Genomic DNA, 26393 nt, shown 5'->3' with positions numbered 1-26393 from the left:
ACCCTGATTATATCACACCCTGTTGCTCTCTGTCCTGAGTAAATGAGAACTGAAGCCTGTGCCTTGCAATGCAACCTCCTCCTTGCAACAACACAAGCATTTGGGAGAGCCTCATAGGCATCATCACACTGTCTGCTCTTCACACCCTGGGTCACTGCCAGGCTGGGCAGCACCAAGACAGTCCCAGTGACGCCCCCAGGTAGTCCTAAGTGCTGCCTCCCCATGGGAGCCATGGCTCAGGCGAACCCTGCCACACTTGGTGGCCTGTTTTCTGAAATGCAGGAGGTGTTGATCTGATTAGTGGGTATCTGGTGCCTCTAAGAAACAGGTCACAAGTGCCAGACCATTTGGTGTTAAATTAGTACTCTGGCATTTATTTTAGAAGGTAACCTGGTTTTCCAGAGGTTCTTAGCACTCTGAGAATCAGGATATTTTATGTTGGATATGAAGATATACAATCTTAACTTCAGTCTTCTGAGTTGTATGATACAGGTTTTAACCACTCTGTACTGAGGCAGCAAGTCAGTGCAGAAGACAGAAATTCCCCTCAGGATGTGGGTTCCAGGCTCGAACCTCCTCACTGCTTGCTGGGTGATTTTGGGACTATTTCCTCTCCAGCCTTGTTTCTCCTTCTCTGGGATGGGAACAGCAGCTCCGGCTTTCTAAATGGTTGCAAGGTGTAGGGATAAAATGTGCAACATAAAGCTGCAAGGCAGCACTGTTGCTATTTCTTTCCCAATTCTTTAATAGAACAGAAAGGCCCATTTTTAAGTACTTCATCTATATTTTTAGAAGAACTAGCTGTAATTCCCTGACCTTCCTGTCAACCACCAATTCAAGGAAATACAGCAGCAAGGCCACCCACAGTCTGTGACAGAAGAGCGGAGCACAGCACTGACCTGGGGACAGTAATTCTCAGTTCTTTTGAACAGAGGCACCACTGAAAGACACAGAGATGTGCCAGCACAGTACCATCCACTTCATTGCACAAACACACAGTCTAACCCTTCAGTGGCAAGTAATGTGCACAGGCATGTTATGAGCACTTGCAATTCTTCAGGAGGGAAAAATGAGTGCTGAACATAATCTGCTTGTCCTGCCAAACTGTGTGACCTCATCATGTCACAGTGATAAAAGTGAAAAAGCATCCAGAAAAAAAGAGGCCTGAAAACACTGGACCTTCATGCTAAGTCTGGATTTAAGCACAGTTGGGCTTATTTCCATTAACAAACACACACATACACATGCACACAGACATGCATACAGAAATCTGGGGTTGTTTAGCCTGGAGAAAAGGAGGCTCAGGGCAGACCTTACTACTCTCTATAATGGCCTGAGAGGAGTTCTAACCAGCAGAGGGTCAGTCTCTTCTGTCAGGCAACCAGCAATAGGACAAGAGGACAGTTTTAAGCTGGAGGTTTAGGTTGGACATTAGGGAAAAGTTCTTTACAAAAAGTGTGATGGGGCATTGGAATGGACTGCCCAGGAAGGTGGTGGAGTCACCATCCCTGGAGGCGTTTAAGGAAAGACTGGATATGGCTCTTAGTGCCATGGTCTGATTGACAAGGTGGTGTTTGGTCATAGGTTAGACTTGATGATCTCAGAGGTCTTTTCCAACCTAAATGATTCTGTGACTCTGTGAATAACTTCAACACGGGCAAGGAGAAATTTGCTTCTGGGAATCAGCTATGTGGAGACTTCTTCAAGCTGCCAGGGAAAAGGACTATCTTTGCTTGCAGGCTTATGGCACTGCGCCCTGAGCCATTTGACATCAAACAAAAGTAGGAACCAGTGAGAGAAAGAAAGGGTTGCTTCCAAACTGGAACTCACTAGGTACAGGACATGCATTTTCCCACCTCAATCCCACAGCCAATATCACCTCCAAGGTCCACTGCAGTAAAATAGGTATAAAAAAAATTAGTTTTCTGGACAGTTTCTCCCCCAGTCAACCTGTCTTGCTTCCAGGCTTTTTCAGAGGTTGTTCTAGGGCAGAAGATGGGCTCATCATCAGTACCAGGAATTTCTGGGAGACAAAGGCTCCTTTGTGGGGCAGTGAAACTGCAGAAGGCAACTCATGGGGAAGCAACTGCCGAAGAGCAAAGACAATAAGCAGAAAACTTGCCTCATCCTCCCTTGTGACCTGCTGGCCACCACTCACCTCTGATCAACAATGAGGAAGTAAACAGCACATAGAAAACATCTGTCCACTGCAAAATAAGGCGGAGTGGGCCATGGCTTGGGACACTTGCTGAGAGCTAAATGATTTGGAGAGCTCATTCAGCACCTATCTGCATTTTTAGGTGATAGAAGCCCTTAAAAAAACTAGCCCTTGCTTCCACAGTGCCTCAGGTACCCTTGGGTGAAATCCATGCCCTGAAAGGTGCCATGAAGGCAGGTTCTGGTGAACCTGTTACGGTCCTGTGGTAGTGGCAGTTGTATGGACACTGTAAGCACATACAGTGATAATGTTTCCAGGTTGTTAATTCCCTTATCTGTTGATATACTCTCCTTTACCAGGGTTTTGCTGAAGCTGTATCATCATTGGCAGAAGAGTAATAAGACAAGCCATAGTGCTGTTTTTAGTGTGGGCTCATGTCCAGCCCCTCAGGCTGCCTTGTTTCATTCATTACTGCATGGTGATAATGTGGCTGTAGGTGCTGCATCTCACTCCTCGCACAGTCCTCACTGTGTGATCATACAGCCTCCTATTCCATGGGACAGGACATAGCTGATCAATTCTGTAACAATTACCATTACTTTTGAGCCCAATAATAATAATAATAATAATAATAATCATAATCATAATCATCATCATCATCATCTTCAGTGCTTGACACCCACTAGTCTCAAATACAAAGTGTACAGGGATGAAAACATATCTCTGTTTCAGATCTGATAAATCTAAGTGTCTTGATATTGTAATTGACTCTGTTGAGATCTCCCAGCAGGTTGGTGGCAGAGGGAGAAGCAGCACCTTGGATGCCCCATCCACCATTCCCTGGAGGGTGGGCGAGATCTCTCCTTTGTGGGAGTTAAAGTATGTCAACCTCAAGCCTTCTGAAAGATTATCAGTCTTTCAGCTCTTACAGTGAACAGACCTTCCAAGGAGGGACGATATAGGCTGAAATTCAAACAGCTGAAATGTGATTTCAGGAGTCTATACTCTTACAGTGATGACCAGTCTTTCACCAGCAATAGATTAATAAGATACCTCAGGGCTGGCAAATTCAATCCCACAGAAAGATGACAGATTTTCTTGGTATAATGTTTTATATACAGATTGAATTAAAGTCCAGATTTGCACAACTTCTTAGAGTTCAACAGTGTTCCCATGAGTGGTGCCATCAGTCACAAGCTATGCCAAGTGAATAAAATTCTGTGCTACTGGTATTAAGACATTATCTTGTAGATCCTTAACAGCTTTTTTAAGAGCTTAATAACCTCTAGGTAATAGCAAAGATTAGACAAACCTCATGTCTTAGTGCTGACACTTTCTCAAAATTAGTGCCTTCAGGGAAGTCTGAGACAAAACCAACTGCAGACTGAATTTCCTAAAACAGATTGTGGAAGACGTGGAAATACTCTGCATATTTTCCTAATGTGTTAATATGACAGTTTCTAAGGTACTGGTTTGTGTCCATCTCTGAAAAATAAATGGTTTGGCTGTTGGGGCACCCCACTATATGAAGAGAGTGACTATAACAGACCTATACTTCAGACTGGTAAGTGCAGATGGCTCGAAAGAGTTCACTTTACAAAGAAAGCCACATTGCAAGTCATGTGTTTAAGTTTTAGGGAACAGCTGGCTGACTATGTAGCTGGTACTTCTGTTGATGTATGGCATCTACATAAACATAATCCTTCTGTTTGATAATATGTGGTTTATTCCTTTTATCGCTTCAACAACTCAGTTATTGATGGAGTTAAGGGCTACAGTGATCACTTAAAGATGTCCCTGAAGAGATCAATTAATAATTCCCATACCTACTGCTCTTAAATTCCTTTTCCGAATTGTGTTCAGATTCAACTTAAAGGAAATTAAATTGATGACCCACCCAGAGTAAAATGGAACTGAAATGTGAAAGGCCTTCCAAACTAGGTGTAAATTTAATTCTCATATAACTAAAATTACATTTATCAACTAATAATTTTTCATGCAGTTTCCATAAAATACAAAACACTTAAAAAGGCAGTTACACCACATTAACAGATCAAGGCATTTCACCATCATAAATGCCCTTATATGAAGTCCTCAATCACCACTCAGTATATTTGGAGCTCCTGGAAAACTAAAAGACAAGACATGGGTTTCTTTACAGTCAGAAATGCAGGCAAATTGGTTACAGGCTGCTATCTGCACTGCCCACAGACCATGACTCCCTGCTGAACCTACAGCAGTGGGCAGCCCCCACGTACAGTGATGGCCTGAAAAGCTGAGGCAGAGCCCTTGCACCTCGCCAAATTGAAACAAGGGTTAAACCAAACCCTCTCTGTGTTTCACTGATAGTCATTTCCTTTGATAATGGCTATGAAATAAAAATATGCATCGCTTCCAGAAGGAAAGGAAAATGTCCAGGGATGATTCAAGAGAATCTGCTCCATTGGTAAAAGTCCAGTTTAATAGCAGCATTTATCAAGGAACAGATCTTTGTCTAAAATTATTTCTAACCAATGAACTGATGAAATACCAGTTCCATTTAAAATACACTTCAAAATAATAAAATAATTCATTAAAACAGCCATTAGGGATCCACAATTTGCTGTTATGCTTATGTAGTTATAATGCAATATGATTTACTAGTGGAAGGGTTAAATTAACTTGCATAATTATTAGTGACAGATTTTGGCAGTAGCATCAGTTATTAGCTGATATTCATACTGTATTAATGGACACTGTGTCCTCCCTTCTGGATAACATCCCAAATTTCCAGACTACTGCTCCCTTGACCTGCCACACTGACTTAAATATTGCCCTTAAGTTGCAATTACACAAGCAGGGCAACACCTTTATATCATGTCCATAAGAATACAATGCACAAACCCTTTACAAGAACATATCTCTGTAGGTCTTCTTTACCGAGGTCAGCTGCTTAGCCCTTCCTGCTGGAACAGCTTGTGCCAATTAAGCATTTACTTCTGACTTGTCAAGATGAGGCACAACTCCTTCTGCCAGGAGCAGGTGAACCTACAATTACTTGTAAATCAGCAGCCTCTGACTCATCAGTAACTTCACTAAAGATTTGTTATCTTCTTAATCAGTAAAATGGTAGGCACGTACAAATGGACTGCCATCCACAGAAGGAATTAATGTCTTCAACTTAGCCAACTCTTTCTGCTTAAGAAAAAAAAAACCAAGATGTTGGAGTATGTAGAGTAGAAAGGACTGTTTTATGGCAGAACCAGTTTAATATGTGATGGTTCTTTTTTAAAATTAGAAAATGCTTTTAATCTATAGACAACAGAACTCCTACTGATTCCTGCACTGCAAAAACTAGCCTGAGGCTCCTACTTTTAAATACTTCAAAATACATTTTCAAGAGAGAGGATTTTTCCATTATATCAATTTACTGCTGTATGAAAAATTCAAAACAAATATGCAAGGTCCCAGAGCAGAGGAGCTATTCATCACTTGCCTAAATAACAATTAGATTTGACAAAACATTTCAGAATTTATTGCAATGGAAAATTCCAAAATGGGAAAGCACTGGAAGCTGTGACTGACCATTTGGTCTTACTAGTGTTTCAAACAGAAAGACAGAGATTTTACAACTCAGTATGAGGAGATGTTAGGTGAAAGAGTGACAGCAGAATCCTATCATGAAAGTATTAGTATGAACCTCTCCAGTCTTACCTGCTTTCTAGTCACTAATCCTGCTCTTCAGACTTAATATAACATCTTAGATGCTCAAACTATTTCAAATTTTGTATTTGATTGCTACTTAACAAATCTCCTCACCATAAATAATTTTCTCGTTTTGACTGAGAGGTGAGGACTTATAACTTTTATTCCTACACCAGAAATAACTGTGCTAAATGGAAAAAAAATAGCAGGATTTTTAAGTTTTTATGTCTTTGGTGATAAATTCAGAGTGCCTGCAATTTGAGGCAGAAAATCCAGTCACTGCATTTCTGATTTAGATGGGTGAATTCTGCTTAATCCAGTCTTGGATGCTTAATGATTTGGTTCACTGTGCTAAGAGTGAAGGTAGTGTCTGTGATGTGAAAACAATGTGATGGGGACCTGGACTAGACTTTACTTCTGCCATCATCCATGGCTCCAGGCTGCAGGGTTGGAGTTCAATTTAAATTTGAAAGCCTCCAAATCCTACAGCCAGTTCTAAGAATCACATTCCTCCAGTAGCACAAAAATGTATGTGGGAGATGATAAGAATTGAATTTTGGTTTTGCTTTTTAAATTATGAACAATGCTCTCGCACAAGACTGCAATTCGCAGTATGACAGCTGTGTTACCAAAACTGGAAGGGCTTCCCTGTTTCAGCATTCTGCTTGCATTTAAAAAAAAAAAATCACTGTCTAGACCAGACTTGCTCTCACAGTAGCAGTCACTACTGTAAATGTCTTAATGGAGGAGACAATGTGTCCCCTGCCATTTTAGGGCTACTAGGTGGGGCAGTAGGTGAAGGCTGGTCCTGCCAGCTGAGCCCTTAGGGCCAGCAGCTTTGCTGTGGGTGCTTGTAAAGATAGAAAGCCCTCACAAGATGAAATGCCTGACCAAAGCGAAACTTAAACTCAGAGCTCTCTGAGGATGAGTTGAGCTGAGATGCTCAACTTCTATTGCAGCAGCCTACATCAGACTGACCCGAGGTGATTATTTGGCATCTCATATTTGAAGACACATTGTGGCCTCCAGGAAGATTTCAATTCATTTTGCAATCACAACTTCCTCTCAACTCCTGGGGGATAATCAGACCTCTGCCAAGGACAAAAGTTCTTTAGGCATTGAGTTGGCAAACACATCAGCATCCAAGTACAAGAAATGCAGTGGTGAGCATCAGGACCATGCTCAGCTTTCCTGCTGGAATAGTGATGTGGAGAGAGTATTCAGCATAAGCTTCATGCTCATTCTTTGAATCCACAGTGGATCACTTGTGCATTCTACCATCACGATTAAGGACCTAGAAAATCCTAAGGAAAACTCATTTCTTATTCTTTTATGTCCCAGAGCCATACAATGTTTATTTCCATAACAAGTTCTTGCTGTGAAAGACTATTTTAACAATTAGCAAGACAAATCTGAAAACTCTGATTACTTGAAAACCTACACAAAGTTTAAGAAGTTCCAGACTATTTCTGTTATTCAGATTTCTGCCTAATATACACACATTGTGACAGTCCAGAGATGAGTGGCATTCCTCAGGGGATAGTATTAGGACTGGTGCTGTTTAATATCTATGTCAGCAACACAGACAGTGGGATCAAGCACATCCTCAGCAAGTTTGCTGACGACACTAAGATGTCATGCAGTCAACATGCTGGAGGGAATAGATGCCACTCAGAGGGAGCAGATGCCATCCAGAGGGAAGGGATGCCATCCAAAGGGACCTTGACAGGCTTGAGCAGCGGGCCTGTGCAAACTTTGTGAAGTTCAACAAGGTCCTGCACTCATGTCAGGGCCATCCCAAGTACAAACAAAATCTGTGAAGAGAATAGATTAAGAGAAGCCCTGAGGTGAAAGACTTAGGGGTAGTGGTGGACAAGACGTTTGACGCAGCCTGGCTACGTGTGCTCACAGCACAGAAAGATAAGTGTGTTCTGGGTGCAACAACACAAGTGTGACTAGGAGGTTGAAGAAGGGAATTCTGCCCCCCATTCCCATGAGACCCCATCTGCACTACAACGACCAGCACTGGGCCCTATACAAGAAGGATGTGGACTCAGTTCTCTTTGAGCGAGTCCAGAGGCGGGCATGAAGATGATCAGAGCATCTCTTCTATGAGACAGGCTGAGAGAATAGGAGAAAACTCCAGGGAGACCTTACAGCACAATTCAGGACCTGAAGGGAGCTTATGAGAAAGCTGGAGAGGGACATTTTACAAGGGCATGTAAGGCTAAGGACAAGGGCTAATGGATTTAAACTGGAAGAGCAAAAATTTAGATTAGCTATTAGGAAGAAATTCTTTACTGTGTGGGAGGTGAGACACTGGAACAGGTTGTCCAGAGAAACTGTGAATTCCCCACCCCTGGAAGTGTTCAAGGCCAGTTTGGATGGGGCTTTGAGGAACGTGGTCTAGGGGAAGGTATCACTGCCCATGGCATGGGGTGAAATTAGATGATCTTTATGGTCCCTTTTAACCTGAACCATTCCATTAATCTATGATCTGTACCAGAAGATTTCAATGTCCTTAGCTTTCCTACTTGCACTGAAGGCATCTTGCATGCTTTCTGAAATTAAGCTATACATTTGAGCTTATATAGCTGCCAAAAGGTTTCACCCTTCTTGTAGTTGGTCATTTTTATTTTGGCATTTTCAGCAGTCCAAATAATTAGTTAATTAGATGCTCTGTCTCCAGAGATAAAGATTTCACTCTGAAAAACAAAATTATACAATTACTGCGTGGAGATTAGAGTCCTCTGCAGTGATGTCATTCACTTTGGCTTTGCACTGACATGATTGTGCTTGATCTCAGCTGACAGCTCAGGGCAAACATCCACTAAGGTCAGGAGCTGTAAAGACTTCACTGTGTACCTATGTGTGAACATCCAAACATCAGAGACTGGTTCATGTATCCAGACTCAGTTTAAGTCTCCTCCTCTAAATTTTGACTGAAGCAATGTTTAACTGAACACTTCCTTCATCCAGAGAGCAATGCCATGGACTCCTCACCCAATATGGGAGAAGGGTAGAGCAGACACAGCAAATGTTGCTCACCAACAAGTGAGGAGTACATGCAAAAACATCTTTTCTCTTCCTTGTACCATTTTAAAGGAGTCACTTCTGAAATTTTTTTTCATAAGACCTTACACAGGTTAAAACTGATACTGACTACAGTGTGTATCTAGCTCTAACCCCTATCCCCTTTCCTGTTTTGAAAGCCTGGCTTTTACTTCCAGACAAAGTCCTTTCTTCTTTGCAATGCCCCTGGAGAAACCTGCATGCTCACAGAGTATTTAGGGGTTGACAACAGCAGTTTTTCAGATTTTTAAGGGTCAACATCATTTGAACTATCTTAATCTCACGAGTCCGTGAAGTTGGGTTAGAAATGCTGCCTAAACAAGTATTCCATCCACCTTGTCTTAGTCTTGGCTGAAATCCAGAGACAAGGAGGAAAGCAGATGGAGAGAAAAAGACACAGTTAATTAAAGGCCAGGTTCTGAGCATCTCTATCGCCTTCAGGTCATTACAGACATATCTAGGGAACACATTCAATTTCACTGAAAGTTCCTTCTTCCTTTGCTGTCAGCATCTAAGTTTAGTTGGCCTTAGGCCCCTTAGAGCCTCATGAGCTTTCCCTTCACTTCATCAATGAGCAGTTTTCTAGGCATGGGTTAAAGAGCAGGCTGCTGCTTGCATAAGGGGAGTTACCCTGGAAACATCAATGTACCAAACCATCTGGAGGAACTGCCATGGGCTCAGGGACCACATCTCTTGACAATCCTCACCATCACACAGTCCCCACCATTCTAGTTACTTCTAACATGGGCTGCAGTCCCTCTCTGTAGAGCCCCTTGGTAAGGTACACACCTATATTGAATCAGACGGCAATATCTCAATGGGATGACAAAAAACCTGCATCTGAAACAAAGCTCAGGAAAGTCAGAACTCAAATAGTCCATGTGTCCTACTTTGCAGAAAAAGGTAAGGGTGAACCAGCAATACTGAGAGACCCAGCATGCGCAGGGAGCAGCGTGGCTGACAGCAGCTCTCATTTGGATACTGTAAGGCAGATGGATTCCCAGGAGGAGGCACAGGGTGACACTGCCATGATGGAATTAGCTGCAGAGCAGAGGCTGTGGAGGCAAGAGCAGGGGTTGGATGGGGCAGCAGAAACACAAGTGGTCCACGTGAAGAAGCTGGAAATGTGGGGAAAGGAGACCTGGGGTCATCCCTGAAGGAGGACAAGAGCAGTCTGTTTAATTTCCCATATTCATATAGTTCCATTCATTTATTCAGTGCCTCCTCAGGATGTGCTGAAACACTCCCCACACATTCTTGATGTAAATACACAACTGTAACAGGGAGGTGTCCTAAACCAGGGAAAGCTGATGCTCCTAACACTGCTTGTGGTTTATAGACTGTCTGCTAAGCTGTGTGATTCTACTAATTTTCTGCAGAGGGAATTAGGTTATTTCCCTTCAGAGTAAACACAGCATTTGCCAGCTATTATATGTGAATTCCAGGATTCTCTGCATTTAATAGATTTTGTATAAATCTATCTGCAGGAAGCAGAGCTAAAGATTTGTTGCTGGATCAACCTGTCAATATTGAAGTGTCTAAAGAGACACTAAATGTACTATAATTGTGCCTAAAAGTCCTCAGGCACAATAAAAGCCTTTCAGGGAGTGATTCAGCTGCTCACAAACAGTTATGCAGTGTCATCCCATACAACCAAGGGTTGTAAACAATAGGGTTTGTAAAACAATCAGGTGGGACAAATAGCGAGGGTACATCAGAGGGTTCTCTGATTTTCTACAACAGAGCTAGAGGCTATGTCAAAGAACACTAGATGCTTCATATAGCAGATGACTGAATGTCAATGTCTATAGTGACTGGAGAGACAGGATTTTTGAATCTATTGGCTTTAATCACCCAGCCCAAACCATGGCTTTAGAGTTGATCTCAATCTCCAGCAACATTCAGTTTGATTGCAGAGGGAGCTTTTAAGGACAGTACCTAGCACACTGCAGCCTTTTGTGGCTCACAAAGCTCTGAAAGCAATTCCAGCATCTTTATGTAGTATCTTATGGCACAGACATAGTCCCTTGTAAAGGTAAAAGTCTTGCAGCTCCTGCACTGCTGTTTTTTCACAGATGTCTTTCCAGTACTAAACTTTATTCATTTAGAAAGTGCAAAGTGCAAGTCTAGCATCAACTACTTCACAATAGCTTTTGGCTCTTTACTTCCCTCTCCTTTGAATACCATTTAAAAGCAGTGTCTATAACATCAATATTTAACCACAAGGCTTGTTCTTTCTCCCAAGGAAGGGGATTGCTGCACACACGGACTAAATCACAGTGCCTAGACAGCTGATGATAATGAAAGCATCATTCAAGATGAGACACTTGATTGCTACTCTAAAGTTTACCAGTGAAAGAAATGTGTAATCTCTTTTTCTCATTTTATTTCAAATGAAGTCACTTAAATATTAGTCATCTGGAGTTATATAGCTCATTTTTAGAACTGTGTTAGCACCTGGCAATCCAGCCTGAGAAAGCTTTAGGCTATCCCAGTCACAGGCCCATTTGATTTCTTGTTCTTCTTTCTGCAATGTGTGACAGACTTCTTTTTTTCCAACATTATTTACTTCCCACTTGACAGAGGACAAATGCACTCAGAGCAGCTGCCTGATGGAGGGGAAGCAGGCTGGCAGTGGTGCTCCCTTCCCAGTGCAGCTGGTCAGCAGGGCCAGTCCCTGTGCCAACACTCTGCCACATCTCATCCCCCTCAGGGCGACAGGGTACCCCAGCCACAAGAAAAGAGAGTGATAAAGTACTTTATTTTCTGGCTGTGATACAAAGATCAAGGTAATTTTCCATATTACTGCCCATGACATTTTCCCTGAATATTGAAAGAGATTTTTCCTGCTATAAAAACTATCCCTCTCTGCTTTCCCAGCTGTCTTTGTACTTCCTTTCCCAAGTGTTTCACTATTGGTTTTTCTCTGCCTTTGCCTTAATTTTCTGCAGTGTAGCACAAGTACAAAGCATGCTCCTGGCAGAAAAGACACTGAAAAATTCTGCCTGTCCTCTGTCTGACTAAAAGCTATGCAGAAGCCTTCTTCATGTCTTCTGCACATCTGGAGATGGTGCTGATAAAGACAAACAGCCAGATGATGATACCTAATGATTTATTTTTCCCTGGGGGAAGTGCTGAGAATACTGGATACACTTTGCAACACTGCTCCCAGGAGAGTTTATATAAGCAGGGAGAAGAATTAAGAGGCAGCCTTATAGGGAGAGACGGATTTATGAAAATGCATAAGCATTAAGGAGATTTACTGGAATACCAAACACCCGGGACCCAGTCTGGGTCCCTGAACCCAGTGGGTGCATATAGAACTGGGAAGGTCCCTCCCACTGTGCAGGGACCACGGGAACAGACATCACTCTCCAGAAATTATCTGTGTCAGGGATCCCAGGAACACTGATGTGGAAAGCAGCTGCAGAGCTAGCCAGCAGGAACTGAAGGCACCAGGTGTGCTGGGCACGGGAATGTATGGCTAGAAATAAGTAGGAGCTCAGATGTACTGGGTAAGGCTTGGGAGAACTGATTTGTGTGAAGAGAAAGAGATGAGTCTTGCATTATGTGTATGTGCATTAGTGGGAAAATGGCTCACTTGCCACTGACTCCTGACATGCCTCCTATTTTTGTAACAGTTGTAAGCAATTTAAAACCAGTGAGCCTGACTCACTGCTATGGTAAACTGCTCCAGTGTCTTGACAACAGTCAAACATACTGAATGGTCTAGACAGAATGTTTGGATTTTTGTCTGCTTATAAATTAATTTGCCAAGGAGCACCCAGACCTTCAAGCTGCACACCTGGCAAAAAAGGGGGTCATGCAACTCAAGAGGCAGCACAGCACTGTGTCTCTGTAGGAAAGCATTCCCCAGGGCTAGGGGATTAGGGAACCATTTAAAACCAGGGAATCATATATAACACAATGAAAGGAGGGAATTTCTCTGGCTTTCCTCCAAAAGCCAAGCATTATTCATTGATCAGAAAACAGATCTCCATCTCTACTGAGAACATTTCTTCTTCCATTTGCTAAGTGGAAAATGACAAATGAGCTAGCTGTGCCCGTTTGCACACCCTTTCTCCTGGCTGTCCAGGTGTCCCCGTGGCTTTGCCCTCCTTCAGCACACCACAGCTGTACCAGTAGCTACTTACTTGGCACCACTAGCAACCTCGGGGGCGGTGGAGGTGGAGGAGGCGGTGGTAACAGTGGAGGTGGCCTGCACTGGCAAATTTCCTGGCAGCTCTCTGTAAATTTCTCTGCTACAGGCTTGGAACATGACTTCTGGGGCTCACCCTGAGTGATCTGTGAAGAAACAAGTCATTGCATGAGCAGCAGAACAGTAAAAACTGATGAATGTGTTTTTAGACTTAAGTACCTGAGGGGCACCTCGGACCTGTGAGAACTGAGCTAAAGTTCCCAAGATGTCCCTTCCCTACATGGCTCCCATTTAATTTTTTTTTTTTTTTAACACAAAATCTTCTTTCCCTCTGACAAATTTGGTTGAGATTGGCCAGCTGGTTTCTGAGTTATTATGGGGTAAGGAGAAGGCAGGCAGTGGCAGACAATATGATTGCATAAGCCTTCTTTCCTTAGGAAAGCCATCTAGCAGCATGCATTATTCACAGGGTCATTGCTGCAGGCCAAAGAGAGCTAATAAAAATTACAAGACAGTTAGGGTCAGGATTATGTTCATTTTCCCTATGGCAGAACTGAAAGCCAGAGGACATCCCTCCTCTGCTTTGCCAGCCTCACTTGGAAGTTCAGAGAGCATTTCACAGGGTATTTCACTTCCTGCCATGAGAAGAGGCTACCCACATTTTAATCATCTGTGGACCACAGCAATAACATTGTTTAAGTGGAAATGCCACATTGTAGCCTCTTGTGAGATGCAGTGTGAAGATAAAAGTGAAGATGAGGAATTGCAGAACCCAAGCATAAACATGATTTGGCCATGGACAATGATTTGGTCAGTACTGGTATATGATATATTCAGTAGTTCAATCTAGTCATGACAAGGAGTATTTATTAAAAACGTATTTTTCTTATCATACTAGTATTTACATAACTAGAGATTCAAGGACTATTCAGTAAAATTCAGTAAAATATAATGCCACAAAATGGAGTCAGTCCCCAATGAAAAGGAAATTTGCTGAGCATCACAGAAGCTTCTGAGAGGTGTTAACTTCAGAGGTCTCTAAGCCAGCTCTTTTTGAATGACTTATACAGGATACAATTTCGAAGAGACAAAGCAAAGCCTAAAAGATTAATAAGCATGTTATCTAACAAGCACTTTGAATATAAGTATTAGGAGACCGCCTGGGACAGACTTGTGTCCTGCTGAAGCTAAGGACAGTTATGCCAGCATATTGTCTTGGACAGTTTGGTCTCAGGCGGGTTATTGTCCTAATAGTTTTAGCCTAACATCATCTTCTTTAATTAGCTTTTTTCCACAACATGTTGGTCATTACAAAGAGGATATCTCATGCCATGCTTTCTGATCTGTTTTAGGCAGGCTTCTGCCTCTCCGGCAGGGTCACCCAGGGTTTTCTTCTCCCCACTTCTCTCTTCTGCCCAAGTTTTGCTTCTCTTCCCCTGGCAGGGGGACACAGTCTGTCTCCTCTCCCCTTTCAACCCTGGCCCCCAGCACAGCCTCTTCCACTGCCCACAGCTGGGCACCAAGGGAGCTGCACTGCACTGCCCTGCAGGAAAGCTGTATACAGTCATTCCGTGTATTTCTGGCCAAAAAGAAAGAAAGATGTGGCTAATTAAAACAACATCACTGCACAAAGGACGTGCTCACATGCGTAGGAGGTTTCTAAATGCAGAAAGACGCATTACTCTGGCCTCAGGGAAATGGAGGTAGGGCTTTGTTGATTAAATATTATAGGGAGGGAGGAAAGAATAGAAATGGCTATGTGTAGCTAAGTTGGAAGGACGGCTCAGCACAGCATAAGGCAGAAGGCTCAGTTCTTTAAACAGCTTGTCTAAATCTATTACCAAACATAGGGAAAAACAAATTCAGCACATGTGCTTTCCAAGTTTCCCCTTCACCATCAGGTAACAGAGGGTGGTTAAAGACCATCCCAGACAGCTTCCAGGAACTTACACAAACTCTCTGAACACTCTAATGAATCAAAGTGACTTGGCTGCGTAATCCCTCATGACTAGTAATAAATCTGTCTGCTAAGAAGGTTTATTTGTTTTTAAAGTAAGTGATCCCAGGCAGCAGATTATCCTCCACGCTGCTTCAGCTCTTCCAACCACTGCTCACATGAGGGGCTGGGGTTCCAGGCATGCTCCCAAGAAGAGCCCTGTGAGAGAAGTGTCCTTCCCATGCAGTGTTGGGGGCATACCTGGGGTACATCCTGTCCAACAGGTGTGACAGGATTTACTGTGCTGACAGAAGGAGGTCAGGCAACACCTCTCCACTGGTGTCAGCAGCTGATTAGGAAGCAGCTATTAACTCCTAGCTACAGCTCCTGTCCCCTGCCTAGGCCCTTGGTTATTGAATGCTGAGAGCTCACTACAATCTTGCAGGAGGCAGTGTGATGGGAGAGGATGGACACAGAGAAGAATAACATTGAGCAGACTTGGAGCCAGCTTCATTTGTAGATCAGGAGCAGCTTTGCATATGTAAGTCTGAAGACAGTGCTGGTATGGCAAAGCTACATTGACTTATTGCTCTAACTTAATATCAACCAGAATCAAAGCCTTGCTCTGTCTTTTTTTAGAGCTATTGACTGCTTTTAAATCCCTGGTGGCTCTCCTACCTTAGGCTGGTAATAGAGTGTCCTCAGAAAATAGTGGTTAATTTTCTCAATTACTTTACAGACAAGATTAACCCTATCATGGCCAGTCACTTGCTGCTCCTAATCCTGTCTACTTTAAAAATATTATTTCAGAGGGAAAAAAAAAAAAAAAAAAAAAAAAAAAAAAAAAAAAAAAAAAAAAAAGGAAAAGTTCCTTTGTTTCTCAATACTAAACTATTGTGCCTGAATCTCTATAAAAACTTCCCATGATCATTTTTAGTCAGGAAAGAACTGATAATTAGAAACATGGGCTTTATCACCTATTTGTTTCCCTTCTCCTGTCACTGGGTGAAATGTGTGGTTGTTAGAAGATAAAAGTAGGAACGTAAATATTACCTTGACAGGGGTTTGTCTCAAAGGCTTAGTTTTAAAATCAAAGATATTTTAAGTTGGTTGAAATCTGCCAGGAAAAGGAAAGACCCAAATTGAGGTTGAGGGCCTCGGGGAGGAGAGAAATAGTCAAGGACTGCAGCAGGAGGACAGAATAGTAACAGTAATATAAAGCAGCAGATAACAGTAGCAAGATAGAATCAGGGAAAAAAGGAAGGCATTTGGCTCCTTTTCAAGGAAAAAAAATATCCCCCTGTTGATGTCTATTAGTCTTCTTATGAAAGAAATGAAGGCTATTACTTGTGTCTTCTAAAGGTAAGCAGAAAAAAATCACTAGAAAATATGCTTTAGGGAACAATCTTACTCTGGCAGGAGATGATGAAATAATACTCCATTGTTTCTTTCTTACTATCTGCAATTCAAGGCAAGTTGACTTTACAGCATGTGGCAGGAAAAGGAAAGCATTTTGCAAGAGCCACACCTTTCTATGGCCAGGTCATGTAAATTAATCTGTCCTCAAACTTCACTGCTTATTTGTTCTGGCAGACTCTTCCATGGCCCCAGAATGGCTTTGGGAGACCTTTGCAGGTGGGGTGTAACTGGAAACCCCCAGGCTGCCAGGCAGTTTGTGGCACAGAGGTTGCCTTGGCAAGGGATCACCTTTGGAGACGGATGCACAGGGCTTGCTCTCCCAGCTCTTCCAGCCATTCCTCCAGGTGATGGAGGTGCCATGAACACGTTTTCTTGGCTTATCTGAGACTTAGTTGTTTGTTTGGCACAAGGCTTTCTTAAAACACTGAGCAGTTGGCCAGTCTACACATATGCTGCCTGGATTTTAAGCTGATGCTTTTTTTTTCCCTGCTCTGAAAATATGTAGAGTTGACTTTGCGGATTTGTGCATTTGACGTGAACATGTTTTACAAAAAGGATAAATGTTTTAAAATACTTATGGAAATGAAAATCTGATCCACAAATGTCCAGGGAAGAACAAACAGAAAGTGGTAACTGGTGGTTTCCTTTTGCAATCTCTGTCAAAGTTCGTGCCTGTGGAATATTTCTCTTTAATCCAGTATTTCTTTTAAAAACAGTGATCTAGTCCTGCTTTGCATACAGTGGAAGAATAAATCTGCATGTGGTCAGAACTGTTTAGTATTTCAGTAGAGTCCCATGGGGTTGCAGCAGTCCACAAGCACGTTCTACAGAGTGGGATGAGAAAAGAGGATTAATACAGTCCCTGGAGGGTGGCCTTCTTGTGACTTTTTTAATCAGGTAAAAGGAGGAAAGCTTTAACAGAAAAATGCAGTTGACTGAAAAGGCACAGAGACCTCTAAAAGCCTGCTGATGTGGCAAGAGCTTTGTCTCTTGGAAGCAGCCTACAGAGATGAGATGAGATCTCAACACCACTGCATAAATCCCAGGACAGCTCTGTGCAATTCACATCAGTTAATCCAGATCCATGTTTACAAAACCAGAAAAAAAGTGTCCCTGCTATTTATCATGATCCTTTCTGCTCTTTTTAAAAATTATGTCAAAAGCCTCTGACAGAATCATCCCTCCTGTCACAGAACTGGCTACCACATTAATAAGAAAAGATTGTGGCTTTTGCTTTGGTTTTGTTTTTAGTAAGATAAATGTTTCTCCTTTGATTAGCATCTGACTGATTCTCTTAAGTGTCTCAAGGCAGGGCCTAAGGAGGGAGTGCTGAGGTGGGAGGGAAGGCTCTGCCACACTAAGTCATTGTGGGGACGAATGATGAAGAGGGGCTGGGGGATGTGAGAAAACATGACTGCTGCTATAGATGGAGCAGGGGCAGGGGAGCAACATTACAGAATTAGTCAAGGAGAGAATGGCTTGTGAGACTGAAGATAAGAGCAAGGATTATGACTCAACATGGGGAAGGGAATCATGGGAGGGGTTCAACGATGGAGTTTCAGTCACAGGAAGGATGGAAGGCTGGCATGCCAGTGAGTGTTCCATACCTGCCCTTCCCATTGGAACCTACTGATGAGAGCTCTAGATAAAGCTTAATTTTGGGAAAACCGGAAAAAAGCTTGAGTATGAGCAGGCTTATTGTTTGTTTTTCCACAGAACAGCAAGCAATGGCACAAGTACAGTTGACAAATGGGACATTCATCCAAATTCCAAATTATTGCAAGGAAAGGCTGGTGGGCTCCTTGGCTTTTGTATTTCTCAGAGCCTGTTTCAATTTTTATAAATGTAATTGTTTTTGAAAAATTGTTTTAGATTATGTGAGTAGTTTGCCAGAAAGATGTTTATCCTAGGTTTTTTTTATTTTTTTTTTCTGCTCAATTGACTGAAAGGAGAGAGGTTGCAGGAGGCATCTCTTTTCACCCAACTGTGCCTCCTGAAAAATTCAGTTACAGTTTAACTTAAGATTAGCTACCTAAATACTTGAAGAGGACAGCAGGAAGGTAACGCTGGCAGAAATTTTTATGACAATTCATTGGTTTAACAGTTGTTTTTGCTGTATTTCTGTTCATTTTAATCCACAAGGAGCACAAATCCTCTTTGTCACTCATGGCAAGAGACAAGATGCTAAAACAAACATCTCTCTTTAATCTCTTGGGATTCACTAAGTTTAGATCAGGGAGTAAAAGATGTGGAGTCTCCACTTTGTTTTTCCAAGAAAGAAACTGTAATTGGTCTGTTCTTGAACGGCACTTGGCTGGCTCATCAATCACTTCTCTGAAGACACATATTATAAATAAACTTTAAAATATCAAAGTGACGCATTTGAACTGGGCTTTGCTGCTGTTCTGATTCTCCAAACTGGATGGGCGCTCTCCCTCACCGTGCACCACTTTCTCCCGGTCTCTTACTGGCCACCCACATCACGATCAAGGTCACACAACACCACAGCGTCGGAGTTGGCAAAAGCCGATCCAGCCCTTTGCCCAGAAAATCCTCAGTTCAATTGGCAATCAATACGGAACCCCCCCGGCGCGGCACGACCGCCGGGGCTCCGCTCGGCCGCCGCCTCTCCCCGAGCATCTCGCCACCTCCAGCAGAACGCGCCTCCCAACCCTCCGGCCGCGGGCGCGCCGAAGAAACTCAACTCCATCGTGCCGGGAGCGAACACTCCGGGCCGAGTTCAGGCTCCGGGGCCGCCCGTCCCGCACACCCGCCGTGCCGAGGGGGTCCTGGCCGGGGACAGCGACAGCTCTCCCGGCTTTGGGCTGCCGGCGCGACCCCCGCTCCGCCACGGCCTCCTCCCGCAGCGCCGGGGGTGCCGGAGGGGCTCTGCCCGCGCCCCGCTTCTCCCCGCCCGGCCCCGGCCCCGCGCCCCCCGCGCCCCTACCTGGAGGGAGCCCCAGAGCGGGTGGAGGGCACAGTGCAGCAGCAGGGAGGGCCAGCAGCAGCGGAGCAGCCCCAGCAGCTGCCGGAGCAGCATCCCTCCTGGGCGGGCGGGCGGGGGCGCGGGCTCCGGGCGACCTGGGGAGGGAGCAGAGCGAGCCGGCTGCAGAGGCGGTGGCTCGCACCCATCCCCGGAGCGCGACTGTCCCAACTTTAATTCTGGAGGGGAGGGAGGGAAGGCGGGAGGGAAGGAGGGGGGGGAGGGAGGCAGGGAGATGGGCGGGTGGGGAGGGGAAAGAGTGGTCGGGAAAACCCTAGAGCCCTGCAAGTCCCGGCTCCCTCGGCAGGGAGACGCGCCTCCACCCCCGCCGTGCCCGCCTCCCTCCCCGCCCGCCCCGCGGCTTCCCCTCCCCGGGATGCTCCGGCTGTGGCCGCCGGCGGCCGCTCCGTGCCGGGGCTTCCCGGCCGCGCTCACCGCTGGGCTCGGGGCTCCCGCACACACGGCAGGGAAGGGGAGCGGGCGGCGGGAAAAGTTTGGAGCCCGGCGCGGGAGGAAAGAGGCCGGGCCGGGCCGGGGCCGGAGGGGAGAGGCGGGGGAGCGGCGCGGCCGCGCAGCCCGGGCATCGCATCTCCCCCCAGCCCGCCGCCGCCGCCGCTGCTGCAGTGATTTTTCAAGCCCATCGAGGCAGCCCCTTCCGCGCACGGCTCCGCTCGTCTCTCCCTCCCGCCCGGGCTCCTCCCGGCGGGCGCTGCCCTGCGCTGAGCCCCGCGGGGCGGCCCCGGCGGCTCCGGGGCTGCGGGAGCGAGAGGCGCTGCAGCCTCCCCCGTGCCCTCCCCGCACCCCGAGCGGGACCGGTCCCAGGGGAAGCGTGGGGTGGGTGAACCCGCACCCCCGTCCCGGAGGAGCCACATCCCGAACTGCGGCAGGGAGGTGTTGGGGTTGGTGGTTGTCGTTGTTCACCCCTTCTCTCATGAGCGATGCAAGGGCTCGTCCTGTGACAGGCGGGACACGGGGCTGGGTCCGCCCGGTGTCTCTGGGATGTAACAGGGAAGACGCTTCATGGCATTTGTGGTTCTGTGTTCTAACAAAACACGTGAAAATGTGTAAGTGCGTGAGGGGCAGGGGATGGACCACCTACCAATATCAAGGCAGCACAGTGCGGCTTCCCCACAGGAAGGAAAGAGTAGAAAATCAAGGGTGAAGATGGTTTTGTTCCATCTTTAGTGAAGCACTAAAAGCAAAACAGCTGTTTTGTGAGTGGTGGCTACTGATGGAAGTCGGGCCTTGTGGGTATCAAGATGACCATAAAACATTTGTCGTTGGGTCCATGACCCCACAGGGATCCTGTTTTTAATGTTTCAAATGCAGTAATCACATGGGTTTGAACAAAATACTAGTTTCAAGGTTTACATTTCATATTGAGAGATGAATGAGTTTGAGGATATTGACTTCAGTTTTTCTTTGTATTTCTTGCACTCACTGAGCCAAGTTTCATCATTAGTTTCATAAAAATCTGTTCAGAGAAGCAGGAATGGAAATACATTAACCTCTGAACTGATACACAGCTAAAATTCTTTTTCCGTACCACTGTTACATTCACTTCATGTCCATTCATTTCAGCCCCGACAGGCACTGTTTTAAATGTCAGGACTATCAGGCCCAGCAGCATTTTTCAAATGAGAACAGCACACTGGAATTTAATGGTGTTACACCTGAGTTGAGGTAGAGTTGTTGAACCTAAGCATCTATTTGTAAATCCCTGTGTTGTGGTTTTATAAGAGCAGAATTCAGAGAGGCAGACACATTATGATCTTGGACATAGGCAGTAGTTGTACAGCAAATAAATTTTCTGTAATGATGCTGAAAAAGATGGCGTCCTTTTCTGTAAGCCTACTGTGTAATACGCAGGGCTTAATATATTGTGCTCATTCAATTATAGTTTTAGTGAGCTGGAGTCACAAGAGATAGCAAAGCTTTTCAGGCTTTCTGGTGATTTCCTGAAGGTATTTCAGCACTTGGTCACAGTACAGAACATAATAAATTGCACCATCTGTATCCATAGTTCTTGGTTCCTGACAGAATGAGAGATAAGGCTTTAGGCATTGTATGCCAAAAAAATACAACACAGATTTATTTTCTTTCAGTATTTACAATGCCTTAATGTCTGAAGAACTGTGGATTTTCCTGCCATTAGCGACTGCCCAAGTAGCTGTCTCAAAGCGCTGTTCCTGCGGTTCAAAGACAACCCAGGGAACTGAGCAGACAGAGCCAAACTCAACCCACAGTCACACAGAAGCAAGAGCAATCAGGGGTATTGTTCTGAAACAAACAAGAGCAGAGTTTGGCCCAGGTAATCAGCATCTTTTCTGTCTCACACTGGTAATTGACAGTTCCCTTGGGAAAATGAATGGGCTGCAAATATATTAAATCCAGCCTCTGGACCCAGTCATATGGTGCACACAGAAGCATATTTCCCATTAGTCTGAATGGCTGAAGAAAGGGCTGAATGTGTGTCCTGTTCTTGTCCATGTGACACCAGTACTTTTCATTAATTACATCAGCTTCTCTGTAGTTTCTGTGGAGAGAAAATAGTCCAGGAATTTTTTCACCCTTATAAGGGAAGATGATATAATGCCTGCAAGGCTGTAGGCCCTCAATCAATGGCAGGCTTGGAATGTGTTTTACTTAATAACGCATTAAGTGTTTTGTAGCACCAGGACTGGTATGTGGAGGAACACGATTTTTCTGCAGCAGTCACACTACTGAAGTGTGGAGAAGGATAATGGCTAGGGCTGCCATCCCAGAACCAGAAGCAGAAACAGGATCTCCTGGGGTGTAGTCCCACTACTATCAACTTCCTCTGTTACCTTGGGCATGTTTTTAAAATTACTTTTACCAGATCCCCTGCCTGTCAAAACAGCACAACAAGATCCAGCTACCTGAAGTTCTTACTGTGTTTGGTGGGACAGGCAGTAACAAGATCCTGTCCTCCAAAATGTTTAGTTCATCATGGAAACATAGAACAGTACCAGATCCTTTGCTGGTGTGATCAACAAAAGTCTGTGCTCTGGTTCAGGGCTGTGGAGATGAAAAGTGATTTATAAGTGTTACACCTCAAAATAATAACTTAAACTATTTTTAAAGGGTCTCCCTTTTTTTTGTTGTTTTTGTTTTCAGGAAAAGATGGCACAAACAGTATAATTCAAGCAGTTTTTTGAAAAATTTAAGTCAAATATTAATACTCAGTGAAATTATGATCATTACTCTTTTTTTCCTTTTATCTTTCATCTGATTACCAAGGAAGAATATTTATCTTATTTGCTTCTTGTTTTTATTTTTTAAACAATTGCTGATAATTAGAGAAATCGTGATTAACACTTCAATGCAGCAACTACTCTGGAAACATTAATAAGGATTGCAACACTGATTAGCTGTACAAATATTACTGTATTCCTTTAATCTAAGTAGCCATAATGGTTATAATGGACCTTAAGAGGCTATTTATTTTTGTCCATACTGATGGAGTTTACAACATAAATTCAAATGTTCAGAGAGCACAGTAGAAGGTTCTCTTTAATGTTGGCTTGTCAAAACTTTATTAAAATCAATAGATATTCCCCAGTCTGACTTTAGGCAAGTTTTGTTCCTCTGTCTTCAGAGACATCAGAGGAGTTTTAGCTGAAGCCAGTAGCAGAGGAAGCAAAGGCAACCTCTTCTCAGGCTCTGTGGTCAGTCTGGCCTAGAAAGAATCCACTTAAGCTTTTTTTACTAATGACATTTCTGGATGCAGGTCAATGAACTCAAGAAGAGTGTCCAACCTGGTGAAATTCTAGAAAATATAAACAGCAAACATTTCAGCACTGACTTTTTAAAGTCTTCTTTAGCCTGGCATGGTCTGTCCCAGGTTAATTTTTGGGTTTGAGTCTAGAAAAACATCAGCAAGCAGGTAAATGTACAGCATTACTTTTGCTTGCACTGAAAATATTTTTGTTGCTATTTTTAAAAGATCTTTTTATCACTCCATATATCTAAAGCAGTGCTTTCAACGTGTGGAAAGAAAATTTACTAGGTTTGGATTTAAAGTTTCTACCTAGAAATCCACAATTTATTGGGATATTTTTAGAAGATAAGAAATCAATAAAGGTCACTGCAGCAGAAACAGTGGAGGAAATTGCATTTCTTCAAATACCATGATCTCTTCCCAGGGAGGGGAGAGAATTCTTCTTGATGATCCCAATTATTTAATAAAACTGAGGACCATACAAGTAAGAGATTTGATTTTTGGAAGATTCGATTATTCAATTAATCAATATTTCCATCTTGTGGGAAAAGATTCCCAACTTTAAGCATATCTTGAATACATTTGTATAACAAATGATTCTTTCATTTTCATGATATTCAACTTTTGGAAATGAGTTTTAAGTTTCATAAGTATCTGAATTTTATTAAGTGCTCCTAAAGTTTTCTCTCAGATAAATACAGGCTATTGCACTGCATCTGGAAAACAATGTCAGGGTGCTTCCTTTTCCTTGCTATAGGTCAGGAATATTGTAATAAAAATCAATGTCTCCATGTCAGGTTAGGTGAAGAGTGAATAGGACCAACAGGGAAAGTTGTATTTAATCTTTAGCTTGTGCTCCCTCACCTGAAATTACAGGACACAATAGATTTTTATTCATGACCAAAAAACCCGTGGCTATACATCATACAAGCCTGTTCTTGTATTTTTAATTTTCTGGCTCTGAGATGCTGCTTTCAGTGATAAACAGGCCTCCTGCTTACTCAGGCTTACTGAGTAGTTTCTCACATTTTGTTCTCTTCACAAATGGATTTGCTCAGCAGTATCCCTGCTCTTTGTTTATAAATATAAAGGTAAAATGTGGGGGATTGGTTATTAAACTGTCTAGAAAAATCCTAGATGTAAGCAAGAGATTTTATGCCCCAAATAAGTCCTTTTTTCAGCTTTATCAATTGTTCACATAACACATTACTTTTTACATATATTACATTTTCAATCCCTTGTGACTTTATAAAGAAATCTCTACATGCTGAGTGAACAGCAGGTTGCAGCAATCACTTAAGTGCTATATCACTTTATCACTTTTTCACTTATACATTGCTGCTTAGGTCTCAAAGATTAAATACTTGTTATTTGAACGTGTATAAAATGGTATGAAAGCATTGCCTTCACATTTACCTCTTGGACTCTGTTTGCCCAGATCCAATGGAAAAGGAGGGATGGCAAGGACAGGGCTGAGTAAATGTAGGAAAGTCTAAGTAGTTCCAGTTGAAGGGCAAGGATGGAGAACCACTGCAACTAAAACAAAATTATCAGTACAGCTTCTTTTTTAAACTCAACCTTCAAGGAGAAACCTGCACATATTTGGTCTGACTGATCTAATTTTGGCTGTCAATTTAATCAAGCCCAAGCACCAGAATACTCCCTAAAACTACAAGTCTGAGAGTTTCTATGCCTAGAAAAAATATGTGACTAAAACTACTGTGTGCAGGTCTGTATATTTGACAATGTTTCATTAACAGATGCATGAAAAATTATCAGTTTCACAGAACATTGTTTTTGCTTTCTTTCTCCTCTCTGTCACTTTTTACCTCTGTTTCTAGTTGACGTTATACCTAATCTGAAAAATCAGGAACACGATTTTAGAAAGCTGTCAATCTGCAGATCTCAGGTGTGGGTTGTCCAGCCTGTCTTTGTAACTGCAAGCACACAGACCATCTGGGTTCATGTCTGGGTTCCAAGCTGTGGGTATGCTGGGAGGAAATCACAAATGTGTCATTAATTATTATAAGAAAATACTGGTAAAAACACACCCCAACTTTGTTTTTCTTCACTTATAAATTCCACAGCAGTGGATTTTCATAAGAAGCCATTCTATTGTTTCTTGAACAACACATTCAACAAATGTGGCATACACTGTGGTGAGGTGGATGAGATAATCTGTGCTGCTGACATATGTGATGTTTGTTAATGGTAGGGAAAGAAATATGAGGTTGTGCCGATGTCTAACACAGAATTTTGGTGAATGTTTTACATCAGCTAAGGTTAAGGGTTAAGAGCAGACTCTGAGCAGGTCAGATTATAATGGATCCATCTGTCTTACAACAAGAGCTATTGATTGGTTATAAGTCCCAGCTAGTGGGGGACTATCACAAAGACAGCACCAGCTTGGCAGTGACCTCCCCTGTGGTCGTATAGCGCTGGGGTTAATGGGGAGAGTTTCTTTCAGACATCTGGGTGCTGAGCACCAAACACTCCTCTGGGACAAACACTGGCAGATCCCAGAGGAATTACTGGTAGCAGGTCCCACTTCCTGCAGGTCTTTTTGGTATGTAAAACAGGCCTTTGTTTTATATATTAATTCAGAACTGTACAGTACATTTGTAATCTCTTGTCAGTAAACTGTAGTTTTGTTTGCAGATGGAAAGGAAAATCCAGTAATTTGTCAGTGATTTCTATACTTTTACAGCTTGTTAAATCTTTCTAAATATTTTGCATTACCTGTGTCTGAAGTCACCTTGAGGTGCACCAATCCAGTTGGCCACTGCTGCAATTTCTTAGATCCTGTGTGGTCTGTAATATCTGAAGAAAGTGAAGAAAGATACCTAAAGTGGTGCCTAAGCTTTCTGGTATGCAGAAGATATCCTGGGATCTGCCTGCTGGCAGTAGGTGGTAGGTTAACATTCAGTAAGATATTGCTAGAATTTGTTAGATTAGGGCAGTAGCTGGGAGCATGGCTCCTTGTGTCTTAGACTGGATGTCAAAGGACCACACACACAGGCTGCCTAACAGACCATGTTGCCTTCCCTGTGAAGAAGACAGCCAAACACATGGGTTTTACAGCACTGACAACTGCACTAATCCTGGCTTGGCCTTTGAACAACATAGATGAATGCTGCTATGAAAGTTCATAAATCTACATCATAAAATATTTCAAACATTGAGGTATGGTGAAGCATTTCACATCTCTTGGCAGTAACCACGTGTTCCTAAAGCAGTCCT

The 26393-nt window shown here is 43.4% G+C and overlaps 1 protein-coding gene across 1 annotated transcript in view; it reads right to left on the bottom strand.

Moving 5' to 3' along the window:
- Nucleotides 1-19470, bottom strand: part of PRIMA1 (proline rich membrane anchor 1) — a 49988-nt gene extending 30518 nt beyond the window's left edge. The window contains exons 1-2 of the mRNA XM_083863076.1: nt 19376-19470; nt 13069-13219 (exon numbers count right to left, since the gene is read on the bottom strand). Of these exons, the coding sequence (XP_083719202.1) occupies nt 13069-13219; nt 19376-19468 (244 nt within the window). The 5' untranslated portion in view covers nt 19469-19470. The remainder of the gene's footprint in view (nt 1-13068; nt 13220-19375) is intronic.
- Nucleotides 19471-26393: the final 6923 nt, after the last annotated feature.

The sequence above is a fragment of the Zosterops lateralis genome (genome assembly GCF_965231275.1).
Source record: "Zosterops lateralis genome assembly, chromosome: 6".
In the NCBI taxonomy this organism is placed as follows: Eukaryota; Metazoa; Chordata; class Aves; order Passeriformes; family Zosteropidae; genus Zosterops; species Zosterops lateralis.
This window is presented reverse-complemented; position numbering and strand designations above follow the sequence as displayed.